This window comes from Salvelinus sp. IW2-2015, unplaced genomic scaffold (assembly GCF_002910315.2).
Source record: "Salvelinus sp. IW2-2015 unplaced genomic scaffold, ASM291031v2 Un_scaffold83, whole genome shotgun sequence".
NCBI lineage: Eukaryota > Metazoa > Chordata > Actinopteri > Salmoniformes > Salmonidae > Salvelinus > Salvelinus sp. IW2-2015.
In genome coordinates this window covers 2233621-2257153 of record NW_019942514.1, presented here as the reverse complement: position 1 = coordinate 2257153, position 23533 = coordinate 2233621, and the positions used below count along the sequence as shown (strand labels likewise).

At 41.8% G+C, this 23533-nt stretch overlaps 1 protein-coding gene across 4 annotated transcripts in view; it reads left to right on the top strand.

The window, feature by feature from the left end:
- Positions 1 to 13532, top strand: part of qkia (QKI, KH domain containing, RNA binding a) — an 84385-nt gene extending 70853 nt beyond the window's left edge. Inside the window, exons 5-8 of one of the 4 annotated variants that reach the window (XM_024135095.2) lie at positions 5506 to 5593; positions 7190 to 7468; positions 11881 to 11955; positions 13005 to 13532. In XM_024135095.2, coding sequence (XP_023990863.1) covers positions 5506 to 5593; positions 7190 to 7468; positions 11881 to 11955; positions 13005 to 13021 — 459 coding nt within the window. In that variant the 3' untranslated portion in view covers positions 13022 to 13532. Of the gene's footprint in view, positions 1 to 5505; positions 5594 to 7165; positions 7583 to 11880; positions 11956 to 13004 lie in introns of all 4 variants that reach the window. The other 3 variants (XM_024135093.2, XM_024135094.2, XM_024135092.2) reach the window with 3 other exon arrangements.
- Positions 13533 to 23533: the final 10001 nt, after the last annotated feature.

Sequence of the window (23533 nt, the reverse complement as noted above, 5' to 3'; positions counted from 1 at the left end):
AGCCTTATTATGTTGACTAATGCAGTGGCGTACATGCATCTGCTTCCTTGTGGCCATTAGGACATTTTTAGTAACAGCCTGCTGTGGTATGACGAAAGCTGTGCCAGCAGGATTCCTGAGGTGTGCCCGCCCGCCCAGAATTTTACATTCTGTTTGCCTCCGCTCTTGGGCGCGCACACACACACTAGGCATACTTCGTTTTCCTCTCCCACACATGCACACACACCCTCCCAAGCAGGATCTGTATACCTTTGCCTCTGCTGCCCTCTATTTTCCTTTACGCGCCTCAAAACAGCGCCTCCACCTGCAATGCTATGCAGAGCTGGATAGATGAGGATGGTGACACCCCTGTCCCCGGAGCTTTTTTAACTCTCCCAACCTTCAGATCAATCATCCTTTGGCTCTTTCCTGTCCCTGTCTGCCTGCAACTCTCTCACACCCCCCTCCCAACTACACACGCTTAAAACCAGCCAGGCCCCTCCTGAAAGGGAAAACGCCTTTCTAACGCTCATTATTCGCTCTGCATTTTAAAAGGTTAACCGCGTCAGCGAGCATTCAGGTGTGCTGTGAGGGGAAACCACCCAATGGTTATTCAATCTCACGCKCCAACATCTGTCCGCTCTCCAGTTTGCACATTAAACAGAACATTGTAGCAGTGTTCTGAATGCGTTACCGGCAACTCACAGTAGGCCTTTATGTTTGGGACAGMGGGTAGAGTAAAGACCTAGTGACCTTGCAGACGCCTGAGGTGAAGAATTTTGTGGGTCTCAACACTGACTCGGTTCTCTAACCAGGGTCAGATTCTACTCTGCCAGTCTGGCTCCATGTAAAGGCTTTTTGTGAACTATTTTTCTCTCAAAGAGAATCAGAAGAGCCCATCTTGATTCATGCCACGTTTTTGTCACCGWAAACCACATGTGCAACCGAACACACTCAACCTCGCCGTGACTGCTTCTCAGTTTTTTTGGGAGGGCTCATTAGTTTTGTCTTAACATCACCATTGGCTCAGATCCAAACAGGCTGACACAGTTTGAGGCCAAAAAAGGAGCAGAGAAGGAAAACAAGCTGTCTCGTTCCTGGGACTCATTTTTGAAAATTCYTCCGGTCTGGAGAAGCTGTGTAGAAGGTCAGCGGGGTCACAATTTGATTTAATCTGTGATGGTAAACTCGGAAAGGAGGCAGATGACGGAGAATCTTTACAGAATGAGTAGATAAAGACGTTCACGCTACCGCAACCACTGATTGGGAACTAAAAATGGGCTGACTGGGCACTGTGGAGAATTCTAACAGCTAATTAGCAGTGATTTGAGGCCATTTCCAGGTTGAAGGGTGAGCGTTAGCTATTCTCTGTGAACGTGTCTAATTAGGCCAGCAGGCCTAGTGTAGAAAATGTGAAGTGGCCTCTCACGCCCCAACTCTGAGGTTGTTGAAATGGCCACTGAATGGGMTCGGATCCTTCTAGGCTCAATGTGGTTCTTGTGCCTTTTTTATGCTTTCAGTGGCCCAGAATTTTCTTGGGTAGTGCTAGCGCTAGCTGCTCCCTCTTATGTTTTAGAAATGTACAGAGGGGTGGGAATGATATAGTATTTGGACCCCTTCACTTTTCAACATTTTGTTACAGCCTTATTCTAAAATGAATTAAATTCGCTCCCCCCCCCCACATCAATCTACACCCAATACCCCATAATGGCAAAGCAAAAACAGGATTTTAGGCAAATGTATAAAATAAAACGATTATCGCATTTACGTAAGTATTCTGACCCTTTACTCAGTACTTTGTTGAAGCACATTTTGGCAGTGATTACAGCCTTTTGTCTTCTTGGATATGACACTACAAGCTTGGCACACCTGTAGTTGGAGTTTCTCCCATCCTCTTCTGCCGATCCCCTCAAGCTCAATCAGATCTCTCCAAAGATGTTCGACCGGGTTCAAGTCCGGGCTCTGGCTGGGCCACTCAAGGACAGTGTGCTTAGTCGCTGTCCTGTTGGAAGGTGAACCTCCTGAGCGCTCTGGAGCAGGTTTTCAGYAAGGATCTCTATGTATTTTTCTCCGTTCATATTTCCCGCGATCCTGACTAGTCTCCCTCTCCCTGCCGCTGAAATACATAGGGATGGTGCCAGGTTTCCTCCAGACGCTTGGCATTCAGGCAAAAGAGTTCAATCTTGGTTTCTTCAGWCCAGAGAATCTTGTTTCTTATGGTTTGAGAGTCCTTTAGGTGACTTTTGGCAAACTGAGGAGTGGCTTCTGTCTGGCCACTCTACCATAAAGGCCTGATTGGTGGAGTGCTGCAGAGATAGTTGTGCTTCTGGAAGGCTCTCCCATCTCCACAGAGGAATTCTGGTGCTCTGTCAGTCACCATCGGGTTCTTGGTCACCTCCCTGACCAGGCCCTTCTCCCCCGACTGTGTAGTTTGGCCAGGCGGACAGATTTGTGAGTCTTGGTGGTTCCAAATTTCTTCCATTTAAGAATGGAGGCCTCTGTTCTTGGGTACCTTCAATGCTGCAGACAGTTATTGGTACCCTTCCCCAAATCTGTGCCTCGACTCAATCCTGTCTTGGCGCTCTACTGACAATTTATTCAACCTCATGGCTTGGTTTTTGCTTTGACATGCACTGTCAACTGTTGGACCTTATATAGTCAGGTGTGCCTTTCCAAATCATGTCCAAGCAATTGAATTTACCACAGGTGGACTCCAAGTTGTAGAAACATCTCTGGAAACCGGAWKCATCCGAGCTAAATTTYGAGTTTCATAGCAGTGTCTGCATTATGTAAATAAGGCGTTTAAGTTTTGCGTTTGTAATGAAATTCTTAGCCTGTTTTTCACTTTGTCATTATGTAGATTGAAGATATTTTTTATCCATTTTAAAATAAGGCTGTAATGTAACAAAATGTGGAAAGTGAAGACGTCTGAATACTTTCCAAATGCACTGTAGGCCTATTCACCAATTGATTTTATGTATTCTTTATTTAATTAGGGAAGTCAATTAAGAACAAATTCTTATTTACAATGACGGCCTAGGAACAGTGGGTTAACTTCCTTGTTCTGCCCCGGAACAACAGATTTGTACCTTGTCAGCTCGGGGATTCGATCTAGAAACYTTTCGGTTACTGGCCCAACGCTCTAACCACTAGGCTACCTGCCGCCCTTATACATGGTACTCGTCATGTTATTTGTCCACCTTCCATGAAAATGTGCCTATTCAATGTTGGCGAAAAGCTGTTGCATTGTCACATCTTCTCATTTATGAACTCCAGTTCCCTTCCTGACATGTAATAGTCAGAGCGAGTGGAAGAGAGTGAGGCAAAGGGAGAAAGACTTCCTTTCCTTGTTAATTGCCACCAGTACAGCCAACGACTATTGTGGACCGTAGCGCACAACCTTGTGTGTAGTCTGAAACCACAGCCTTCAGTTGAGACCAGCCACTGTCTCCTCTGCCCCCCCCCCCCTTAGTCTTCCCCTTGAAAGGTGTCTTTGGGGAGGTCTTTACTTTGAGCCTTGCTATCTGTGGCATTTTTTTCTCCCCACTTTGGCCTGATTGAAAAAGGCAGTAATTTTTTATTTTATTTTTTATTTGCGGCTATTTACTCCAAAGAAAAGCGTGTGATATTGAATGGTGCACCGGCATGTCAAACTTGCCCCCGTCTTTATTGCGCCGCCGTTAACAGCCTTGTCCTCTTTTTATCGAGTCTGAACAACCCRGCCAAAACGTAATCCTGTCATGACAATGGAGCTCTCGAGTCTGCTTTCTGAGAAGTAGAGTCCTTCACAGGTCAAAGTTGGACCTGTTCCAAAAGGGACATGGGGCTATCCCACCCGGACACAATGCGTAAATATACTTTTTTATTTTTATTTTATAGGCCCGTTCCAAACGGATCTGAGGACAACTMGACCCGTTCCGTATAGACCTGGTTGTATCCAGACCCGATCCGAGTGAGGGAAGCAGCAGAAATACATTTTTATGCTACTTTATTAACCGGAGCCAATAAAGCTTGTGGGAGGGGAGGTAGAGAAGTGATGCTCTAGCAGGGGCTGTCTGTGGGCTAGTGTGAGSAAGTGACATGGTGAAGGAGAGACAGCAACCAACCAAGCCGGCTCACGCTATAGTAGATTAATAGCTACTTTATCATCCAATATGATTACGTAGTACCGGTCTTGACTGCGTCAAACTGGGAGAAGCTAGCTAGGCTACTCAAGGCATGCGCTTTCTCGTCCTACACTTACATTTTTTTTTTTTTTAACTAGGCAAGTCAGTTAAGAACATTCGTATTTACAATGACGGCCTAGGAACACTGGGTTAAACTGCCTATTTCATGGGCAAAAGGTCAGATTTTTGACCTCAGCAGCTCGTGGATTTGATCCACCAACCTTTCGGCCCAACGCTCTGACCACTAGGCTACCTGCCACCAAACAACTCCATTCAAATTTTAAGTAGCAGCCTACCTGTTGTCTCTTGGTCATTGTAACCTATCCTCCTTTTTCATTTTAACTCCATCTTCCATTGATTTGATATCTTAACTTTGGCTACAGATGGAGACTGACTGTATCCTATTGCCACTTTGACTTATGATTGACCAACAAGCTACACGCCCCACTCTTGTGAAAGCAAGCGCAGCAGCCTAACTTATACAGCAGTCACGTTCGGATCTGAAATGTTCCTTTCGAACAAGTCCGTTAATTACACATACCCATGACAATCATATCAGATCCGACCCAGACCCGCGACATTTAGTTCTGGAGCCGGACCAGCTTGGATCTGAGATCGGATCTCGTGTATTCCGGTACAGGTGCACCCATGAAGCACTTGTCTTTCTGAAGCGTAGAGCAGATGTGAAGTCTGGGGGGGTGGGCCTTTCCTGTCTGTCTGCTGAAATCACACTGGTCCTACTTTATTACGCTCCACTACCTGGAAAATCACTGCATTTTCATGGTTAAGAAGGGTTTAGTCACTTCAGGGGGAAAATGGCAGGCTCAGGAAGGGGGGCGCTAACTTAATTGCTCTACATGAATAATTTCACTTGACTAATTTGGGTGATAATGACAGAGGCAGGGCTTTTGTATTTATTTATCCAAACATTCATTGACAGGACTGACATTAACTGGGCTGTTATTGCGCACCTGAACCCAAAAAATACAGTAATTATCTTGCTGATAGGGTGGTGGTTTATGCGTACGTTTTCCCTGCCTAATGTCTGTCAGCGATTTTAGCAAAGCKTTTAGATGCAGCAACATGGTGTTGTAGCTCATCTGTGCCTTCCACCCCCATGCAACTTGTGCTTATGGAGAACAAACTGGGGGGTGTTCACTAGGAAGCAAATGAAACGGGAAGGGACCTGTGAGTTTGTCCAATAACTCGTTTTCATTGCAAAGGGTGTTCCGTTTACAGATTGCTACAGTGTGCACTAATGATTTTGTGACCAAGTGGTTTTTCTGTCCCCATGTCCCTCTTGCAATAGTGGCACAGTGAAATGACTTGTCAATTGAAATGACTCGGTTGTTTGTTCCAGGCGGAAGGAGAGGATAATCTGAAGAAGATGCAGCTAATGGAGCTGGCCATTCTCAACGGGACGTACCGTGACACCAACATCAAGACACGTAAGCTTTACAACCACATTCACGAAGGTCCTGTTTTGACCCACATTGACTAACGTGACACAAAGTTTATCATAATCCTTTTTATTTTATTGACGGGTAAGAATCTCTTAATGACCACAGTGAAGAAGAAATGTAACATGCGCATGATATACTGTGTGCCTCTACTAGGTTCATGTATGTAGTCATTGCAGTGTCATGTGTCTTGACCAATTTCTTTTGTAGACTGCACTTTTCTCTGAAGTGTTGTCCAACCAGTGTCTACCTACCTCACAAACCACCTGTATCAAAGTAGAGCAGTGTCCCCTCCATCCCTCCCTCTCACCGCTCCCCCCTAGGTGCCCCTTTCCCTCCCCATATGGATGCAATCACAATTTGTTGCAATCTCGAGGTGGTTTCGGTATGCCTGCAGCGCATCGCAGAAATCACTGTCATCTCTGCATGATGTAGTTCACGCATCTGTTACAGTTTTGATTTCCAATCACCAGTGTTTTTTTCTGTGGAGTTTATCCCGCCCAGTGCTCTTGCGGTTTCTGCACTCTCATGCCTGTGATCTTAAATAAATGCCTTGCAACGTCTTTATTTCAATGTTTTGGGGTGACTGCTTTCAATTGACCATTTACTGTTTACATTATCATTTGTTACTGAATGATATTAGTAATGGCGATAAATTTGTTTTGCACATTTGGTCAGTCCAAAAGGCTTGAAGTGTTAAAAAAAAAAAAAAAATCAAATCTATATATATTTGACATTTGGTTTGTAATACCAATGTCTGGACCAGTGGATAACCAGACTAGTGATACTTGGTGTGAATTAGCCTCGACAGCCACCGAATCATGGGCCAAAGAGCTACATGTAAAACATTGATTCAGTCGCCCCGGCCGTCAGTGATTTTAACTGTTGTGTGTGGTATGACGTTGGAAAATATGCAAAGCCATTTGGACAATCTTTTATTGGTTTTTTTCAGCCAACCAAAATGGTCTCAGGGTCATGTAGAGGAGTGGAGTGAATCTGAACTGTACTTATATATCCAGTATTGGCCAATATCAACTAGTCGGTCCCACTCAAGGCCTCATAGGCTCAGAGTCGTCCAATAGACTCAATTGTCTTTTCTGGGGATTGACCTAATCCTATTGGTCCATATCAAACTGGCACTCCTAGTCTCCTCTGTGGCCAGTGGCTTAATTTCTGTTGCCTTGTGTATTTGTTTTAATCACTTGTGCCGTCCGCAGTACATTAATTTGTGGTTGTCATGGTGATTGGTATGCTTAATATGCTCTGTGCATTGGGGTAATGGCATCATTTTTAGCAATTTATAATCTATTTATTTTTATTTTGGTATGGTTTATTTTCTTTACTCAATTTTTGGTTTGCTGGTTCACTTTGATCATTGCATGGACTAATTTTCCTTTTTTTCGCCCCTCCCCTCCTTTTCCCCCTACCCCCTTTYCCTGCTGTTTTGTATTTTCAACCTGCTTCTCGACCTGTGATTGGTCACCCACACCACATCTTTACCCCCTTGTCTTGTATCTCTGTCTCTCCATCTTTCTCTTTCACTCTTTTTGCTTATGGCAGACCCCCTTGCGTTCTCTCTTGCAGCGGCGGCAGCCGCCGCTCAGGGCCCCCGCCTAATACAGGCCCCCCAGGGGCATATGATGGCCCCCCATCAGCAAATGAGGCCCCCCACACCGGGAGGCACCCCCATCATGAACATCATCCGACAACCCCAAATGCAGGGCATGTTGCACAACGGCACCCCAACCCTGGTGCCTCCCTCACCGGAAGGCGGCATCATCTACGCCTCCCCGTACGACTACCCGTACGCCCTGGCACCCACCTCCCTGTTGGAGTACCCTATCGACCACAGTGGGGTTCTAGGTAAGCGTCCCTGGGGCCTGGGCGGCGGCCCCTTTAGCCCCGGACAGGAGGGCAGCTTGTTTTACCCTGGGTTTTTGGACGCGGCTTCGATGAGCCACAGTCAGGACTTAAAAGGTAAATATGTCGTATCCAGCTGAAAGAAAATAGGGTTGTTATTGGTGTGACCTTATGACCTAATGGCTGTACATGGCTAATAAAGGGCAAGGGGGACAGGGATTTTTTTCTTCCAGTTAGACATTTTTCATTTTAGTGTATCTCCCCACCAAATCCTTTCCCTGGCTCAAGTTGTTGCCTTGTCTGAGAATACACACACACCACACACACACACTCTGACAGGGACATGCATGATTGCACACACCCGCGCTCTCGCCTTTCTATGCACTTGCAAGAGGCAGATTCAGTCTGGCGGTGGCTCCCCCTGGATTTCAACAGCTTTTGAAATGATTCWGTTTTCCCCCAGCTAACTCTGCAGCTCTGGCCTTGATGCCAGTAGAAAGTCCCCTTTGTCCCGGCGGGGAAGTTCATTAAATTTACTGTTCTCATTTTTCCATTTGTCTCAGTTTTCACCTTCTTGAACTTCAACTTAGTACAAGCCACAGACATTCCCCAGTCATTACGTCAGCTGTGGGAATTACATTCTGTAGGTGCGGGTGTGTATGCAATATGCTGCCAAAGAAACATTTTCAACAAAATAGACGATAATGACTAACATTTGTAACCGACCGACTTGATTCGGTCTTATGTAGCATTTTTTTAAACTTTTTTAAATTTATTACATTGGATTAAAGTAGACTCAGAGCTAGAAATGTGTATATCATAAGTTAACAATGAGAAAGTAATTCTGCTTTGAAAGTTGAATAACTTGTAACCCCACCTCTGAGAAAATGGACCTTGATTAATTTGGTATGCCTACTGGAGAGCTCTTTGTCTACACCCATTCAGCATTGTTCACACCCTCTTAAGCCTTAGCCCCACATCTCTTAAGGATTCACATGAGGCATTTGCTGAACAGAGTGATTTAGTTTAGTAAACAACCAAAGATTTCAAGACAAAGTGGTGAAAGTAGTAGCCTACAATAGGGGAAAACTGCAGGTAAAAATACACTATCTAGTCCTTGGCCTATATACTAATCTGACTTTGGTGCAGGTAATGTTCTTCACATTACCATCTGTGGTAAACACACACTATATCAATGTTGATTTTGTCACATGCACAGGATACAGGTAACCATTTCACTAATGTTTACACAAGTAACAATATCAAAAATAGAAAAGAAACGGGATATCTAGTCAGTTGTACAACTGAATGCCTTTAACTGAAATGTCTTGCGCATTTAACCCAACCCATCTGAATCAGAGGTGCGGGGGGCTGCCTTAATTGACAAAGGATCCAGATAAAAATATTTTGTTTTATTATTAGATGAAGCTTAACACACTTGTCTAAATTGATGGGTCATGTGAAGGAAATGCTATAACCAACCCCCAGCCACGTCTCGCTAAGTAGATTGGTCAATATTGTCTAGAYATGTTCATGAAGTACAATTGGTGKCTGTAATCACCCCCAGACACACCTGGCTAACTTGATGGGTCATGTAATACACACATCTGGGGACGTGTGTATATATATCTCTCGCTAGCTAGCTAAACAATGAACAGCTATATAATCCCAACTCAAACTACCAACCAATACAAACATTATCATAGCTGTAGTATGAATCTACAGGTAGATAACCAGGTTTGATGTTAGCTAGCTAACATTAGGCTAAACTAAGAATGCACATGGATTTCTGAYTAGAATAATATTACTACACAGATCATACACGTAACGTTAGCTAGCTAACAGTACATTTTTCAATAAACGACTTTCAGACAATTAGAAACTTATCAGAAAATCTAGCTAGACTCTTACCTGTATACATGGATGAACGCTTCACGGCAGACGAACCTTTTAACTCTGTTTTGTTTCTAACCGTTTGGCCAGCGTTGTCAGTCACTCCGGTTCACACTGACTGTGGCGGGTGCAGGAAGTAGCTAATCACTTTCTCCAACTAATCTGTCGATAGCGCCTGCTAAATTCAGGGCATCAATGTTGAGAAGGAGTAACTTTTGTAGTTATCGATGGCTAATGTTATATTCAAAAAGGGCGTGGTAGAAAGTACAATCAACACATACTGAGCTGTTATAAACAGAAGCAAGCTAAATGGCAGACCAATCCAAACTCATCTCCCGGCATGCCCAGCCATTATCTCAGCCCATCTCTAGCGGGAAGGTTCCTGACTTTTTCCGTGGCTAAACCAACTGGGCTCATAATTTTAACAATTTTAATTAATTGTTATTTTATTAAGGCACATGAAAGTTCACATGCTCCAGRATGCATTTCTGCCCCAAAAATGTATTTTAGTTGACGTTAAAATGCCTCTCCTGTGAAGTAGTGACGTGCGACATACGCCTAGTTTCCTGAAGTCATATTTTATGGAGGCTGTTGCACTCTTAATTCGACCAAACAATGAGTGTGCCACAGCATACCTCATTGAGTTTCGACAGAGGACTTTCCTGTTTGTGCCGCTGCCTTAATTCATTCATCTAAGACGTCGGAGGAGGTGCTAAACTGACATATGGAATTATTTTAAGATGGTCATACCATGGATTATTTAGCTATTTGATTTTTGATTTCAGGACCCCCTTTAGGTATCGAAAAATGTAATTATTTGATTAAATATTGATTTTGGCCTTTACTRCTAAAGTCCATAGAAACGCATTGAATAAAACATTCATAAATGGCAAAAAGGACAGTCCAAAAATGTATAAAAAAGTGTCTGCCCTAAATCTACAAGATGTGTTTAAAAAATATATAACAGAACTACCTTCATACTTCCATTAATAAAAATAAACTGGTACTGGCTGATGCGGAAGTGCGACGTATTTGATGCTGAAAAATATATATTTAGCTTCAACTGACTGACTGAATTTGTTGGATTTTCAAAACATCTTAAATTCGACTCTAGGGGGTAAATGAGGTGTTGATCCTGACATCACAAGACTGCCATGTTAGCTGACCTGTGTCGGTGCGTGTGTGAGGGATGTCTCTGGGAGCCGTTGTGTAGTACAGAGCCTACTGGCTTTTCTCTCTAACTTGRAGGGCACAGCAGCTTAGTGTGTTTTATTTACTTGCCGTATTGATCGGTGCCTTCAAAGGAGACCCATTGGAACACCACCAATTGGCTCTACTAGCACTGCTCAGGCCTTAGCGTTAGGAAACCTCAGAACATCTGGTGCTACAGATTGGAATGTGGGCGGGCTGGCGTAGCCATCAACCATCCCTGTGAATCATTGCAGTTTTCCTACCTGCCAGGGTTGTTTGGCTGTTTTCAAATGTGATGTAACCATCACTGGCCCATTCCAGCATAGAAACCTCCCCAAGCCTTCTGATCCTAGAGATAACATTCTGAGTTAAGTCTCCTTTAAAGTGTTAACTTGACTGCAGCTAAGAGCGTTTAGTAGTATGCGATTTGACTGGATGCCCAGATGGTTGTCATGGTGACCCATTCTGTGGGGACGGCCACCATTTAGCCAATGAAGKCCTCTGTCACAAATCTCTTTAAACGCTCTCTGGGTAATGAAGAGCAGAGAAATATGGCCACCCCAGCATCACGCTGTTTCTCTCTCGCCCCGGAATCTGGGAGGCCATCCTTCCCCGGCTCAAACTAAATCATAAATATTGACAGTCGGATAAAAGCCCAAGAGATACGACCCCYGAGTCCTGAAATTGTGTTTTGCTGACTGCACCTCGCTCTRGCTAGGCTTTTAGACCAACTTAAGGATTTACCTTTCACACACAAAATGATCTCTATGCACGGTCACAGTTCCTATGCAACCATACAACAACCTTACTCAGACATAGTATTTTACGATGTTTCCGTGTATGATATCCAGACCAACCATGCACTAGGATAATTGAAATGTCTGTCTTCATTTGTGACAAATATTCCGTGGAATGACTGCCAGTGAGCAGATTGACTGGGATGTAGAGAGGTGAGAGAGCCAGGTAGTGTCTAGCACTATCCAGTTAGGATCTGAGCCGCTTTGGATTTTCACACCCTACAAAATCAATCAATTTCTCAGTCCACCTCCTGGAAAATGTTTTTCTTCTAGACAGCCTTAGTCCCCTGTCCCCTTGCCTGCCGGTTTCAAAGAATCCTCTAACACTGTGTACTATGGAATTTTATTACCTAAGTTATACTTTTATAGATATCAAGTTAAAGCAAATGTGTATTTTTTTTCTATGCATTTTCTATACATGTTTGTATATTTTATATATATATATATATATAATGTATATGTGTATTACTGTAAGACTTGTTTTCCCTTCCTGAAGTGAATGGTTTCTAACCTTGTGGACCTGTTGCAATCTAGGTGCAATGGCTACTAAAGTGAGACGGCATGACTCGCGGGTCCGTCCTTACCAAAGGATTGTGACCGCAGACAGAGGTTAGTTTAGTCTCTAAGATACTTAACTTTGGCTGTTGATTGCATTGCCTTATATTTGAGTCACTTTTTTTYCACCACCTTCCTTTCTACACACGTACACACACACCACCTAAATGGTTGACTGTGGTATGCACATTGTTTACATAGTTCTCACAGTACTCCATATAACTATTTCAATGCTCAGGCAAAAGCGATCTTGATTGCTTTGGTTTACATGAACTGTGACCCTTGGTGACAGAACAGGTAGTACACGCAGTGTTCAAGCTACATTTTCTTAACAATCCTCTGAGATAGATCCTAAAATAGGTTAGRCTTGTTCCATTCATAATAAATGTTCTACTTGTGAGGAACAGTGGACAGCGACTAAACGCTAACTGGAAAAAGTAGACAACACTACAGTAGCCTCGTTGTTACCATGCACCATATTTTTTTCTCTCTCCTGAATTGTTTTGTTTATGTAAAACTGACATACTTAAGCTAGTTTACAGTCTTTCTCCGGTGTATTTTAAGTATTGAAATAAAATTTAAAAAAAATACAATTTCAGTTGTACACGAGGTACTGTAATTTTATATTCTTTTTTTTTTTTATAACAAATGTGTTTATGGCTACTGTATATAAATAAAGAGAAGGAATCGGAAAACAGTGATTCATCGATTCATTACATAACACTAGTTACTGTTATTCCTTGCATAACACTAGTTTAAGTCTTACCACTAATCACACTGTTTTAACTTGCATTCCAACCGCGAAAACTAAAACACTTATTTTATTTGTTAACTTTGTACGTGTATGTTTTCTTTGCTTCTGTTTGTGGGTACTGGGGGCAATGTTGCGTTTGATTTAGGTTGGGGGCTTAGTAGTTTCGATCATGATGTAACAACGTCATGATTATTTCAAGATTAGCCTGGTTTGTTTCTTGGCGGGAAATTAGGGGGAATAAAAGATTGCATTCATTTTATTGTTAAAATGATGTCATTAGTCTCTTCTTGCTGACACTAATATCCTTTCTATCTTTTTTTTCTTTTGTTTTTTGTTTCTAACCACCTAGCCGCCACCGGCAACTAACACATGACCTTCTGACCTCTGAACTCTTCACCCAATGACGAGCCGCCCCAAGCCTGCCTGCTGATCAGTTAACTGGTAATTGCCTTTTGCTAGCTTCTCGGATGCAGTGAGAGGGGCGCCTGTCCGTACAGTTACCCTAACATGTTTTTGATAAAACCATTTGGTTTTTAACACAATATCTRTCATACAAACCCAACAGTTGCTTTTTATTTCTTTCTGTTCATTGAGTTGAATTCCCATTTATTTTTCTTCATCAATCACAAACTGGGTGGATGTGTATGTATTGTTACTAATGAATCTGCACTGAATTTATATAGCAATAAAGATCCCACCCTCCCTGTCCACAACCCCACCCATACCTGCTCTGATTCGGTGATCTCACTAGTATTCACTAAACAACGCTAAATGGGAACTGAACCCAGACTGTCTCTCCCAAACATGGCCTCATTCTTCATCCAACATGCAATGCCAAGTCACTCATTCCCTTAACCCCACCCACCCATTCCACACCTACTTGCTGGCGATGAAAGAAATGAAAGGAAAGCAGCTACACCAACTTGTTAATGTAGTCCGGTATTTTGAAACTCTGAGACTTAATGATATGCTGACACATTCTGGGTGTGCCCTGAACAGCTGTCTGTTAAAAGCATGGCTAAATTGATTGCAAATTGAGCTTATTATAATTTTSTTTCTTTTAGTTTTTGCTTGATTTTGTTTTCTCGTTAATACACTTATTAGCTCTGAAGAACTAGCCAGRCGAAGCAGGTTGTAAGGACTCAGCTTTGGCGGTGGAAGGCCTGTCACGGGCAGTTAGCGGAAGCTAGGAGGGGTGCTGGGGAAGAWTTGGGATGACGAGAGGTCTTTTTATTACTATAATGAAAGTAGGATGTGTTGAGGGTTAGGGCACAGTGGAGCAATGGATATATAGTTAACTAGCTACTGACCTTAACTATGCTCCTCCACACTTCCAAGTGTACAGTGCCTGATGCATTTGGAGAATCCCAACCAATTATASGAGCTGTGATCTAAAAGACAAAAAAAAGTATTAAGTGTGTGTGTGTAATTTGCCAAAGGGTTTCCAGTTKAATTATATCTATATAAATATGTATCTAACTGCAGAGGGCGTGCCGTAATTTTAGAGCTTGAAAGGATGTGATTTCGTGCATGTTTAAGTGCGAGTTGACAGCCAATCAAAAAGATCAAGGTTGTTTATCACACAAAGCTCTAGTTTCCCATGAAGAGGCAAAGCCGATTGACACTAAAGAGGGCTTCTGGTGGGGGGGATCCTTATAGTGAAGTTTTGTAAATATACATTTTGTTTTCATTTTTTCTTTGTTTGATTTTGCCTTTTTTATTTTGGGTTGTATTTACACCCCAGCCTAAAATCCATTTTCATATTGTGTATCAGCATTTGGCCAATTTTCTTTGCTAGAATATTTAGTAGTTTTCTTTAATCTATTTCAAATTTGATACCAATCAAGTCATAATGGGGTCATGATAGATTCTTATTTGCATGAGAGAAAGTATTTGATTTGGGGAGGGGGGGGGTGTATTTATTTGTAACTCTCGCCCTTTTGAAGTTCCCCAATTAGCACATCCACAATGTGTCTCCATAAAGGTATGGTCCAGATCCTTAGCCCATGACCAGTTTCTCTAATTCTTTCTCAAGAGAAAAAAAAAAATAGGATGTGAAAGCCATGCCTGCCTGTTCAGATTGCTTTATTTACATACCTGTTATATATGTAGATACCTGTCATTGCATATTAAAGAYAGAGAACACAATTGGATACTTTTACAGGGTGCTGGAGAAGAGAAATATATTTTTGGCGATTTTAGCTTTTTATACTTCACTTGCAGTTACAAAATATAAAAAAATGCAACAAAAAATTGTGTAGAGGAAAAATGGTGGTGATGCGGATGCTGTTACTTTGGATATTATTGGCTAGGAAAATAAAGACCAAAATAGTCATACCTACAAACGTTGCAAGGATGTAAGGGTTACGAAGCGAGGGAGAGACGTTCAGAGAAGATAGAAAAAGTGCCTTATCGACGATCGTTTCTTTTTCCGAGTGTTAACATTCTGTTCGATAATATCCAGCACCAACGAGGAATGCGCAGAGAGGAACGGCTTCTGTGAAAAGCTCTTAAGAGTTGCGCAGGGTGGCTCCTGTCATTATTGCTGAGCTACTGAAGTTATTCTATGCAAAAAGAATAGCAGTCGTATGACCAGCTAAAATATGTGCCATGGTTCGTCTTCCTAAGTATAAGTTAGGGTTTTTGTTTTACGATTATTATTTTTTACCCTCTGCCATCCGAACAAGTTGTATTTCTTATTTCTCTTTGTTTTGAATTAGATTATCGCTATTGTTGTATTGATTTCTGGTTACTGTGATTATTCTACCAAGAACAAACTGCCAATAGCGACGCAGAAGTCTGCCAGGACATYTTATTAATGCGAATAAATGAATGACATATAAAATAAATGAGTAACGGGAGAAGAGACATTTGCGTTTATACCAATTTGTTAAAAAAAAATTAAAAAGCCAATGCTTTCCCACTACAGTTCAGTAATGAAGTCATATATGACTTCAAGCCCCAAGATGAGTTTCCCAGATGGTAGTCCAGAGCTGTTTTCTATTGGAAGGGGAGGCACTGATGATGGGGCTTGAGCCGGATGAAGTTTATTGAWTACGATGTCTTAGTCAAATGTTCCCGCCACAATGTGCGTCAGTGCCAATTCTGGAAGTGATCAACATGCAGTATACAGACTAGAAAAGGGGCCTTACCTCTTTATGGCGAACACATTTGACTTCACAACTAAGCAGTTTTCAGTTACTGAAACAAAAAGGGGTTATCTAATTACAAAGAAAATAAACATATAAAATCAATTGAGACATTATGGATTATAAAATATTTCACCTTCCCTGGCAGTCTTGACACTTTATTTTTCTCATACATGCTGTCACACAGAACATGTTAATGCATTTGTTTTCAGTGTTATGAATTCTATTAAAAAAATGCAATATTCAAGTGGAGCAAGAGATGACAATTCAGCATTTTGACAGTATTAAGACATATTCCCTCTGCAATGTTATGCTGTGTCATCGTGTAAGGTTGGTTTAGTCCATGTGTATGGTGAACTGTACCGTATTCACTCTGGCCTGCCTACTACATGTATGATAATGTAATTTACAGCCATTGTTACAGGTTTATAATGTATTTTTCTAATCTCATTTTATATGTATATTATACAATCTTTTTTCTGACTTTTTTTTTTGATGCCCACTGCAACTTGTTTTTTTAACCCCCCCATCTTGAAATCTGTCTCTAGTGGGGAGTGTTGACTTTACTAGAGTTAAATTTGGTTTTCTTGCCAAATCCTAGCTTGTTTAACTCATTAGCGACTTTATTYGTTTTTCTTGTCATAAGTATTTTTACATGCTTGCATTTAGTTTTGATGGTGTATGCTGTTATTTTTCTTATTAACCCCTTGGCATTTATTTTAATAAAACATTCTTAGTAAGAATTTTACTAACTTGCTGATATTTTTTTTGTCTTGTGTTTTTAACCAGTTTTATGAATGTACTACCTTGGTCAGGTTCACGGACTAACACTATTAAAACTGGTGTCTGGCCACAACACGTTCACACATGCATATTTATACACAGCAGCATTCATATTTGCACGCACGTACACAAGGCGAATACTCATACAAAAACACTGTCTAACTGGAACCTGTGCACCTGCTATACTCTTCATGCTCACAATTCCAACACTGCTGCAATTCCAACACTGCTGCAATTCCAACACTGCTGCAATTCCAACACTGCTGCTTCCAACACTGCTGCGTCCTTTCTGTTTATCGCGACTCTTGTTGTGGTTTCGCTTAGTGTTGGAGAACCAGGGAGCTGCTTTCTGTAGATGTAACTGGAAGGGTAGGGCTGCAGCTGAAACACTAGGGTCCAACATAAAGGTACAACTCAAACCTAATAGGCAGCTCATCATACAGTACTATACCTTGTCAAGGAGTAGCTCATCTGATTCACTACCAATGTGGTCTAAATCATCACCCTACATCGGCGATGGAGATATATATACACTGTTTGTACACAGCACCAGTCAAGTTTGGACACAGCTACTCATGCCAGGGTTTTTAGACTAATTTCTACGTTGTAGAATAATGGTGGAGACTACTATGAAATAATGTAGTAACCAAAATTCTTAAATCAATATTTTATTCTTCTAAGTAGCCACCCTTTTCCTTGACAGCTTCATGAGGTAGTCACCTGGAATTCGTTTAAGTTAACAGGTGTGCCTTAAGTTAATTWGCATTTTTTTCCCTTCATGCGTTTGAGCCAATCAGTTATGTTGTGACAAGGTAGGGATGGTATACAGAAGAGAGCCCTATTTGGGCCATATTATGGCAAGAACAGCTCAAATAAGCCAAGAGAAACGACAGTCATGAAGGTCAGTCAATCTGGAAAATTTCAAGACAGTTTCTTCAAGTGCAGTCGCAAAAACCAAGCGCTGTGATGAAACTGGCTCTCGTGAGGACCGCCACAGGAAATGGAAGTCCGAGTCGCCTCTGCTGCAGAGGAGTAACCAGCCTCAGAAATTGCAGCCCAAATAAATTCTTCAGAGTTCAAGTAACAGACACATCTCCACATCAACTGTTCAGAGGAGACTGTGTGAATCAGGCCTTCACAGTTGAATTGCTGCAAAGAAACCACTACAAAATGACACCAATAAGAAGGCCCAAGAAACATGAGCAATGGACATTAGACCGGTGGAAATCTGACCTTTGGTCTGAGGAGTCCAAATTTGAGATCTTTGGTTCCAAACGCCATGTCTTTGTGACGCTGAGTAGGTGAACGGATGATCTCTGCATGTGTGGTTCCCACCGTGAAGCATGGAGGAGGTGTGATGGTGCTTTGCTGGTGACACATTTAGAATTCAAGGCACACTTAACCAGCATGGCTACCACGGCATTCTGCAGTGAAAAACCCTCCCATCTGGTTTGCACTTAGTCCCACTGTCATTTGTTTCAACAGGACAATGACCCAAAACACCTCCAGGCTGTGTAAGGGATATTTGACCAAGAAGGAGACTGATGGAGTGCTGCATCAGATGATCTGGCCTCCACAATCACCTGACCTCAACCCAATTGAGATGGTTGGACCACAGAGTGAAGGAAAAGCAGCCAGCAAGTGCCTAGTGTATGTGGGAACTCCTTCAAGACTGTTGGAAAAGCATTCCAGTTGAAGCTGGTTGAGAGAATGCCAAGAGTGCAAAGCTGTCAAGGAAAGTGGTGGCTACTTTGAAGAATCTCAAATGTAAAATATATATTTTATTGAACACTTCTGGTTACTAGATGATTCCAAATGTGTTATTTCATAGTTTTGATTTCTTCACTATTCTACAATGTAGAAAATAGTAAAAATAAAGAAACCTTTGAATGAGAAGGGGTGTTCAGACTTTTGACTGGTACTGTCTGTATATATTTATATATACACACACTGTAGAGCAGGAGATACGAATGCACATATTCATAAAACTTAAAACATGTTATTACGACCCATTCAAACTGAAATGTTCCTGCATGCGACTGTTGAATTGCACTGTCATCTGATGTATAGTCACTATACAATCCTTGAAAAGGCTATGCATTAATATAAAAATAACAGGGTTTCTATACTATTATTCTATTGATTGTAATGCTTGCATAGGGCTGTTTCACTAAGCACCAGCCATTCTCCATAGGGTAAACTCATTAGTTTGCTTTATTAGGGTCATTGTGCCTTTTGACCATTGTTGGGTATTACCAGTGTGAATTGTAGATTCATAGACTAGATCAGACATGACGTAATACTAGAAGGGAGTACCTGTAATGCTGATACAAAGTATTCTGCTTTTTCCCAAAAGTGTAATCTTAGGTGTTGACAATGCAAACACTTTGGGATCAAATTTGATGAATTCTTCAGGAATAGCTGTTAGCTTTTATTTGTCGCTTTGAAATCCGACTACGCACAGTACTAACGTCTCATTTCTGTCTGGGTGTTCTCCCGCAGTTCTTTTCCTCTTGTTTTTGTGCTCTTCACTAATTGTAGGTGTTCAGACTGACACACGAGCCAAGATTAACTTTATTAATCTCTTTTGATGACTATACTTTAACCCACTTTGTTGCCTCCAAGACTTCAAAGTATTTCTGCACAAACAACTTCGGCATTAACCACCTAATTCCGTGATTTCGGCATGCCAAACAGGCGAGTAAAGAGATTGTCAATCACAAAATGTGGCATATTTCTATTAGGAGCAATGTTTAAGTAGTTCTTGTGTTGGGTCTTAGAACCTTTCTCTATATTTATGCAGTTATTTGTCAAATTGGCTTTACTCTGCCACAAAAAATTGCCATAACTGGAATCCATCTTTTAGCTRTGGGTATCTTTATGCTGTCGGAAGTGTAAGTGATGCTTTTATTATTCTCTTGTATTGGCTTGTTTCCGGAGTTGAGCTGATGAAAAGAATTTGGCAAGTAGCAAGTTATTTGTCTGGTGCACAATGCATTACAAACACTGCCTGGCAGATTGCACCTGGAAATAAGTATGTATGTATGCACTTCTACTTTGTCATTGAACTGCCAATTACTACGATCTCTCTCTAGCCCAATGCCTTTTTGTTGAGCACTAAAAACGAAATTCCTGCACACTAGATTGCTAGGTTTTGTTTTTTTTTGTTTGTTAAACTAGAATATTTGACTTTGTTTTTTATATATTTCTCCCCCAATAAATCTTGTTTTAATGGCTGCAACTCTGGATTAGTTTGTACAAAGTAAACACAAGGCCTACATTTTTCTAACCCTTCCCTTTCTCTGTTATGTAAGTGGACTACAATATTCATATAATAGCTGTGAAGGGAAGTAGTCATATGTCGTCTGAATTGTAATGCCCTGTGTTAGACCTGATATCTAAGTACTACCGTTTGCCTGTATTGTCAAGTATCTTTTTCTCTTCTTTTTTTACATTCCAAAGGCAAGTCAACCAATTAATGTGGTCTCAATGATGTAGCATTTGGGATTAAAGGGAAATGCTACCAAGAATTGTAATGACAGCCCCACTGGAGTTTTTTTTTCTGTTATGTTTGTCACCGCTGTGCATTGAAAACTAAGAATAAATTAAAAATACATTTTTCAAAGTGATCTAACATAGAAGTTCCTTGGACAAATAAGGGTGCACTAAATCTGAGATTTTTTTTGTGGAGTTGTAYGATTTTGTGAAGTAGTTTGGTTTGTTACCTTTAGAGGACTATAATGGGAATCTGAGTAGGATATAAAACATGTATTGGCAGTTATGTTGCTCACACCAAAAATGGAAGATGTCATGTGTTCAATAAAGTACCACATTTACAAATGGCCTTTTGACTGCTCTACCTAGCCRTCTGCCTTTCTGCTCTGCTGATGTCATCCTGGAATTCTGCGCGCGCATTTCAAGGTACGTTTAGCACACAGGAACACAAATGACATACAAAAGTATAATCTCTCGAAGCAAGAAGTCTGGAAATGGAAGCGTTGACATTTGGAAAGGGTCAATTTACAGTAAGTTCCATAGGTGGCATTTTGAAGGTCAAATCAATCAATCAAGAATCCTTTCCGACCRGGGTAGTTTTTACATTTTAGTGGTCTTCTGCCTCTACTGTATGGTGCGACTCGGTTTAATGGCTTTTCTTCTGATTTGTGTTTCATGACAGAATATAACATCGAAAAATGTATACTCATCTCTTAACCCTAATTCCTTCCGACTTTCAATAGTTATCAAGTCCAACACAACGGCAATTCCAATCATACATATTTTACTGAGTTGTATTTTCTATGCCATGAATTAATCAGTACAGAAATCAGTGATCCCACCCTGACCACGGACTAAAAGCATAGCAACCCACTTGCTACTGATTGAGAGGGGCATTTAGACTAAATGTGCCGTAAGCCTTTGAAGTTCATGATGCTATTTCTACCTGTCGGGGTAATTAACATATTGTGTTGAGCGCCTCTTGATTAAACATCGCAAGTACAGCCCATTGACATCTTAGAGTTGGTGTATGTCCCCATGAGGCTTTTGATTAGTCATTACTATGTGCTAGCAGGTTATCAGGGCCCATTGCTTATCATGCTGGCAGCAGCCTTGTAGTATTGTAAAGTCAATTAAAASAGTGCAGTGTTCCTTTTAACCTTCATTAGACTAAACATTTTTTTTAAAGGCCACTCAATTAGACTCATTTGGACAAATAGACAATGGGAAGTAAGTATGTATACAGGCCAAATTTTAAAGGATTAGCGCTAGAAGCAATCTGTAGAAAAGGATGGAGATGGAGCTCTTTAATAGGGCAGTGGGGAGTTGTCTCGTGGAGGGCTTGTTGAAGTGACTTATGTGTCTTGCAGAAAGGGGGGTGCKGGTTGGTTGCTGGTAAGATGCATCAAAGAAGCAGTTGTCGGGACCAGCTGGGAGTACAATCAGAGAGGGAAGGGGGTAGAGGGGAAGGGTTGCGTCAGGAGTGACAGATGATCCCGGTTTCTGTGGAATGAATGTGGGGCATTCATCAACAGTGCAGCTGTTTTTTTTAGCTGTGAGAGAGAGTTGTTTCACAGTTGTTGAGTACACTGTTGCTGTGGGTTTCAAGTCCAGTTTGATGAATGAAGCCCTCTAGTTCTCTGGGAACGTGGGCCTTGTGACACAATCTAGCAGCTGGAGTGAGTGTGTATGTAGGTCTGTGTTTCAATTGTTACTGAGAAAACAGTCAAAGCTATGAGTTTCATTCACGCAGAATCATGTCGGCCTGTAACGTAACTTTTGTATCATGTATGTGGCCACCCCTTCAAATTAGTGGATTTGTCTATTTCAGCCACACCCGTTGCTGACAGGTATATAAAATCGAGCACACAGCCATGCAATCTCCATAGATGTAGAATGGCCTTACTGAAGAGCTCAGTGACTTTCAACGTGGCGCCGTCATAGGATGCCACCTTTCCAACAAGTCAGTATGTAAAATTTCTGCCCAGCTGGAGCTGCCCCGGTCAACTGTAAGTGCTGTTATTGTGAAGTGGAAACATCTMGAAGCAACAATGGCTCAGCCGCAAAGTGGAAGGCCACACAAGCTCACAAAACGGGACTGCTGAGTACTGAAGTGCGTAGCGCGTTAAAATCATCTGTCATCGGTTGAACAAGAACTGTTTGTCGGGAACTTCATGAAATGGGTTTCTATGGCCGAGCAGCCGCACACAAGCTTAAGATCACCGTGCACAATGGCGGCTAGCTTTACACCACTCCAGCCAACATTGTGCATGGTGATCTTAAGCTTAAGATCTTAAGACTCTGGAGCAGTAGAAATGCGTTCTCTGGAGTGATGAATCACGCTTCACCATCTGGCAGTCCGACGGTCTAATCTGTGTTTGGCAGATGCCAGGAGAACACTACCTGCCCCAATGCATAGTGCCAACTGTAAAGTTTGATGTAGGAGGAATAATGGCCTGGGGCTGTTTTTCATGGTTCAGGCTAGGCTTCTTAGTTCCAGTGAAGGGTAATCTTAATGCTACAGCATACAATGACATTCTTCCAACTTTGTGGCAACAGTTTGGAGAAGGCCCTTTCCTGTTTCAGCATGGTTTGATGAGATCGGTGTGGAAGAACTGGTCTGCACAGAGCCCTGACCTCAACCCCATCGAACACCTTTGTGATTAATTGGAACGCCGACTGCAAGCCAGGCCTAATCGTCCAACGTCAGTGCCGACCTCACTAATGCTCTTGTGGCTGAATGGAAGCAAGCAAGTCCCCGCAGCAATGTTCCAACATCTAGTGGAAAGCCATCCCAGAAGAGTTGAAAAAGCCCATGATTTTGGAATGAGATGTTCGAGCAGGTGTCCACATACACTACATGACCAAAAGTATAATTTAAATGTAGCCTACTTCCTTTATTAATACCATGCTTTGATTTGTCCAACCAAAAAAGTACCACTGCTTTGTGATGGTTAGAGTAAATAAAATACAATTTATAATTTCAGATAAGATCAATGTATTTATGCATCACTTCTGAATGACACCTATATGTGATGGTAATGCTAACCTATCAAACAATCACATTTTACTGTTAGCAGTTGATAAACAGCAGCGATTTACAAAGACAAACAGCTAACACAGACTTAACATTTGGTTGAGTTGTCAACTAATCTGAAAATGTCACCATATCGTTGGATTAGGTTAAAAGTTGGGTGGGAAAAAAACGAAATGCCATTGTGTTGATCAGTTTTCCATGAYGATTCAATGTCRTCGTGGGTTGGGCCTGCTCACAAATGCTTAATGTTCCAGGGGTTGACTGATTGGGGTAGCTGTAGAAAGGATAGGCCGACTGAGTACTAATGCTAACTAGTGAGCGATAGTTAACCCGAACAGGTGGGTGGAGGGCTTTGTCCCTCACAGTAGCGACACTTTAATCAAGCTCAGTTACTTYAGATGAGAGCAGCCCAAC